This window comes from Corvus brachyrhynchos, unplaced genomic scaffold (genome assembly GCF_000691975.1).
Source record: "Corvus brachyrhynchos isolate BGI_N302 unplaced genomic scaffold, ASM69197v1 scaffold334, whole genome shotgun sequence".
Taxonomy (NCBI): domain Eukaryota; kingdom Metazoa; phylum Chordata; class Aves; order Passeriformes; family Corvidae; genus Corvus; species Corvus brachyrhynchos.
Window position 1 is genome coordinate 1,747,263 of NW_008238316.1, and position 5,595 is coordinate 1,752,857.

Genomic DNA, 5,595 nt, shown 5'->3' on the forward strand with positions numbered 1-5,595 from the left:
TTCCCTACAGCGCCAGCATCTTTGACGTGGAGGAGAACTCCGGACGCGTCATCACCCGAGTGAACCTCAATGAAGAGCCCAGCACAGTGTTCAAGGTACAAATCCAGCTGCAGTGCCAGGACATGTCCCCTGCATTAGCTGGGATTCTTTTCCACGGTTCTCCTTTCTTTTTATATTGCACAGAAAGATCCCAGAATCATTAAGGTTGGGAAAGACCTCCAGGATCAAATCCAACCTTTCACTGGACTTCCATGCAAAATTTTGATTTTTTTAATTCCTTTGTTTCCTTCTTTTTTTCCTGGTGTGTGTTTCGTGCCATTCTGATCTCAGGAATGTCTTGAATGGATGTGGTTGCACCTTTTGGGAAGGTGGGGGAAAACAAGGGGGGCAGCTTGGGGAACCCTCATTTTTTCCAAGTTCACTTCCAACAGGGCTTTTGGGGAGAATTTGGGGAGAATTTTGTAAGAAGAGCAAGATATCTTGTAAATAAAGTTACTGCATAGCTGGGTAGTTCAGGAGTTCCTGTTCACAAGTGTTTTAATGTAAAAACATTGATTTTAAGGAAACCTAAATTCCCGTTTTGTTGTCACTGGTCCTGAAAAAAGGGGCTGAGCAAGACAAAAAGTCTTGAGTGAATTCGTGTGGATTAAGATATGATTTTAACCTATATCAGTAGAACATCTGCCCTTTAAGATCCATGAAGGGAAGGGGGAGTTAAAAATGAAAATAGAAGTGGGGCAGTAAGGAAAAATAAATTAAATCCATAGTATCTTGGGTTTGATGTAATTTCCCTACTCAGAAACTTCCTTACAGTCATTAAGGTGTGGCTTTTTCTTCTTTCAGTTACTTATTTCTGAAATGAGGGTTAAAGAGAAGTTTATTTACACACCTTCCATTCTGAGGAATAAAGCTGTTTCCCACTCCTGAGTGTCCCACCAAGGGCTATTTTAGCTGAAGCAGTCCCCGCTTTAGGACAGTGCTAATTTAAGTCCTTTCCAGTTTCCAATTAACATAATAAAACCCGAGGGGGAAGAGGATTTTCTCTTGGTTAACATCACCAGAGTGGAACCTTTCTGTTGCTGCACTTGTTGTTTTTAGTCCTTCTTTCGTGGGGCTGTTTTCCAAACCTGGGATCTATCCTGCACTGCTTCATATTAGGGCAGTAAATGGGGCATTCAGCAGGGAATAACTTTCCAGAAAATACACATTCTTAGGAAAAAAGCACAGAAAAGACTCCAGAAATCAGTGATGGGAACACTTGGAGTTGGTATTTTCTTCTAGATCACTGGGTTTGTGTCTGCTGCTGAATCCTCTGGGAGTTTTTCCAGTCACCATTTAACAGCCAGGTAATTTCTGCAATTGTATCTTGCACTGGTGACTTTCCTGATATATTGGCTGGAAAAAAAGGTTATTGTGGAATAACTTGGACTGGCAGAAATGAGTTGAAAATGCTCTGCTAGAATGAGGTGGAGACCTGCCTCACGTAGCGACCTCCAGAAATAAGGAAAAATTTAGGGAGAAAATTGGAAATTTGCCCATTGCTCCTTCTTCAGTGGGTTGGAGTTGCATCCTTTTGCAAGCAGATTTCATGTGAAAGCTGAAAATAAATGAACCTGCTTGTGCCAGCACAAAATCATGGATTAAATCAACAAATAGACAAGAGAAAAGATTTTTAAAAATCAAAATATTTATAACAGGCCTCATTTAGGAGCAGGTAGTTTGGTCTTGTCCATGTTTGACCTGAGAGCATCTCTTTTCTACAGAGGACTTTTTGGAGTAGGGTGGGAAGTAGTGTTAAGTTTTTTGTTTTGACATGAGCCCTCAGTTCTAGATCTGAGCAGCAGATAATTCTTAACCCAGGGCTTTTCCTGCTTGTTTCATTGGGAGTTACATAATTCCGGAATCATTAAGGTTGGAAAAGCCCTCCAGGATCATCGAGTCCAACCTGTGACCGATCCCCACCAGAGCCCTGAGTGCCACATCCAGCTGTTCCTTGGACATCTCCAGGGATGGGGACTCCAAAGCTCCATTCTGATGTTTAACAGCCCTTTCCAGGAAGAAATTCCTCCAGTTTTCCATGTTTCTCTACATTTTCCAGCAGAGGATTCAACCTGTGGATGGCTGCCACCTTTTCTCTCTGTGTTTTGCCCTCACGCAACGTGTGACTTGCAGCAAAAGAAAACCACATCTGCTTGTTTTGACCCTGCAAATACCAGAATTGCTGGAAGTCAGGATGAAAAAGGTTCTTTTGTGTAGTCAGAGGCTGATTTTCTGTGTTGTTTGCAGCTGGTGGTCATTGCCTACGATGATGGGGACCCAGTGAAGTTCAACACCACCACGGTGGAAATTGCAGTGCTGCAGCCCTCAGTCATCCCACGCTTCACACAGGACGAATACAGGTAAGGAGTTCATTCTTTCACCCTGAAACCTGGTAGTTTTTAAGTCAAAATCAAGTCCAGTTTGAATGCTAGTCTGAAATAGAGCTACAAAAATACTCTGTTGTGCTGGACTTTTACTGTCTGAGCAGGTGGTCTCCAGCTGGAAAGATCTGGGCTGACAATGATGGCGAGGGAAGGTTTGCTTGAAGTTTTCCCCTCAGAAGTTGTTGCAAATATCAGTCATTAGGATAAACGAATGTCACACCTTGGAATTGGGACTGGGATCACCAGGGCTCTCGGTTAAGTTTCCTGGAGTGCATTTTGACCCTCTACACCATTTGTGTGAGGCATTTTTTGACCCTCTACACCATTTGTGTGAGGCATGAGAGAATCAGACTCAACCTTTTCGATGTTAGAAGTGCAGGTGATGGTTATTATCACCACAGAGACATGATATGATAAATTTACCCTCTGACAATTCAATATCATCAACCTCAGTGTCTTAAAATTGATCGAAAGCAAACCAAAAAGTGGGGCACGGGCCGCATAGTTTGGTAAATTTTGTAACAGAGAATGTGTTCATGAATTTGACATCTGTACAATAATAGGAAGTGATAAGATCAGGACAGGCAGCTCCAAGATATCAAAAAGTTGCAATGTGTTCTCTCTATGCCCCTGTGGGGATATAATCAGCAGCAGAATGTAGTGGGGTTTATACAGATATTTCCAAATCCAAGGAGTGCAGGGAATCAGAAAGCAGAAATTGAACATAAGTTGTCTTCAGGAGGCCCTAAAGGACGGGCTTGCTCAGCTATTTAAAGGAGTTTAGACAGAGATTCGTGAGCTGCACTCTATTCGTCCTCGTGATTGGAGTAGTAGCATGTTTTTCACTTAAAGAAGTGAAAAATAGCAAAATACTGCCACTCTTCTCCTAATTTTGTATCTAACTTGAAACAAATTTGAAATCTGAAGGCCCAGTGCAAAATGATAAACTTTGCATTTAATAATAATCCTTTGCTAAAGGATTTTTCCTGAGAGAGAAATTGTTCCTGCTGCTCCCTGCAGTTTCTTAGTATCTCCAGAGGTGTGCAGTGTTTGCTGCATTGCTTTGGGTCATGTAGCAAATAAAAATATGGCCATTTGTGACTGGAATTTCAGATCCGGGCAGGCAGCTGTCTGTTGGCGCAAACTTGCTGTGCAGCAGGTCCAGAGAGCGCCCAGAAGTTGCTGAGGGGACTGGAGCACCTCCCCTCTGGAGCCAGGCTGGGAGAGCTGGGGCTGCTCAGCCGGGAGAGGAGAAGGTTGTGTGGAGAGCTCACAGCTCCTTCCAGGGTCTGAAGGGATACAGGGAAACTGGAGAGGGACCCTGCAGCAGGAACTGGAGGGACAGGACACAGGGAATGCGTTCAGAGTGCCAGAGGGCAGGGCTGGATGGGATATTGGGAAGGAATTGTTCCCTGGGAGGGTGGGCAGGCCCTGGCACAGGGTGCCCAGAGCAGCTGGGGCTGCCCCTGGATCCCTGGCAGTGCCCCAGGCCCGGCTGGACATTGGGGCTTGGAGCAGCCTGGGACAGTGGGAGGTGTCCCTGCCCATGGCAGGGGTGGGATTGGATGGGCTTTGAGGTCCCTTCCCACCCAAACCATTCTGGGATTCTGGGATTCCTGAGCCTGCCCTGAGCTCCAGTTTTATCCCAGGAGCTGGGAATGCTTTTTTGAAGAACTCTTGCAGTAAAAAGTGACTCACAGCCCATAATACCCTTTGATGACACCTGAATAACCCAGGTTATCTTTGTGTCCCTGTGAACTGTTCGGGATTATCTGGTTTCCCTTTCCAAAGCACAGCTCCCTTCCTGGGAAATTGTCTGCACCCTGTTTTAAGAAGCTCTTAAAACCTTTTGGGGACAGCACAGGCAGTTATTTATTTTCTTCAATGTCAAAAATGAAATGAAAACAACCCCAGAACTTTCTGATTCAGCTCTGAGACTCAAATATTCGGGAGCAGAACTGGTGTTGATTCCTGAGTTTTTCAGGGATTGTCGCACTCTGCAAACTGTGCTTTGTGTTTGGTTTGTTGGCAGGGATGCAAGCTGGAACTGGCAGGTGTCACAGGACCTCATTTCCCAGTGACACGGGATATCTTTAGGGTACAAGGCAGCACAGAGCAATGGTGCCCCTTGTAAAACAAAAAACTGCTGGATGTGGATGCTGGAATTTCAGAAGGATTGAGAATTAGTGGCTTTAGAGTGGATTAGTATTGATCTTTGCTTGTCTAATTATCATAATCTGGTTGATTCCAGTGCTGTTCCCAAGCTGGTTTACAAACTTCCTTCCTGTGTATTTAGGGAAAGGTTACAGTTGAGCAGTTTTACAGAATAAAGCTGCAGACTCTGCTACAAAATCAAAAATAAATACAAAATACAGAGAAAGAGAGAGAGCAGATGGCATGAGCAGAAAGGGAGATGAAAGTGCCACTGTGCCTTGAGCTGAGCTGCAGAGCCTGGAAGCTCTGCCAGAGGATCACCAGCACTGCTTGGAGCCCTCTTCATACCCAGGGAGGCTTTGATTGATCTTTATCCGTGTCTTAAAGTGACTTCCAGAGCAGACAGCAGTCAAGTGGATGAAGGCAGAGATTGACGTTTATTCACTGGCTCTCCCTTTTGCATTGTTGCATCATTTGGGGCAAATTAATTGGTCTCTTTACCTCCCACCTTCTTTGTTTGGATTGTAAATTATTCTGGAGGCATCTAAACACTGCTGTGCTCTCCATATCGAACAGCAAAGGGCAGCTGAGGGCTCTGAGAGCCAGAAAATACAGCGTGGAGCAGTTGATTTACAATAAGTGAGGGATAAAATACAGTTCCTTCCTAACGACTGTGAGAGATCCCCTCCTAAAGTCCATCAGAGGGGATCTGCTGCATCCTTGGCTCTTCTGGTGAGGACTGGCAAGAGGAGGCCAGGTGGGATTTGGGATGTTCCTCATCCCAGCATTCACTCCCTCTCAGAAGCAGAGCAACAGCAGGGGCACCTCTTCACTCTCTACAACTGCCTGGGAAAAGGTTGGAGCCAGGCGGGTCGGGCTCTGCTGCCAGGGAACAGGGACAGGACGAGGGGAAACGGCCTCAGGCTGGGCCAGGGGAGGCTCAGCTTGGACAGCAGCAGGGAAGATCGGTCCATTCAAAGGGTTGTAAACCACTAGGAGGGGCTGTCCAGGGCAGGGG

The 5,595-nt window shown here is 45.5% G+C and overlaps 1 protein-coding gene across 15 annotated transcripts in view; it reads left to right on the forward strand.

Annotated features, from left to right (window-relative positions):
* PCDH15 (protocadherin related 15) overlaps positions 1–5,595 on the forward strand; it is a 572,690-nt gene that overhangs the window by 493,406 nt on the left and 73,689 nt on the right. For all 15 annotated transcript variants that reach the window (XM_017733770.1, XM_008633276.2, XM_017733771.1 and 12 more), the window contains 2 exons: positions 1–95; positions 2,287–2,399. In XM_017733770.1, the coding sequence (XP_017589259.1) occupies positions 1–95; positions 2,287–2,399 (208 nt within the window). The remainder of the gene's footprint in view (positions 96–2,286; positions 2,400–5,595) is intronic.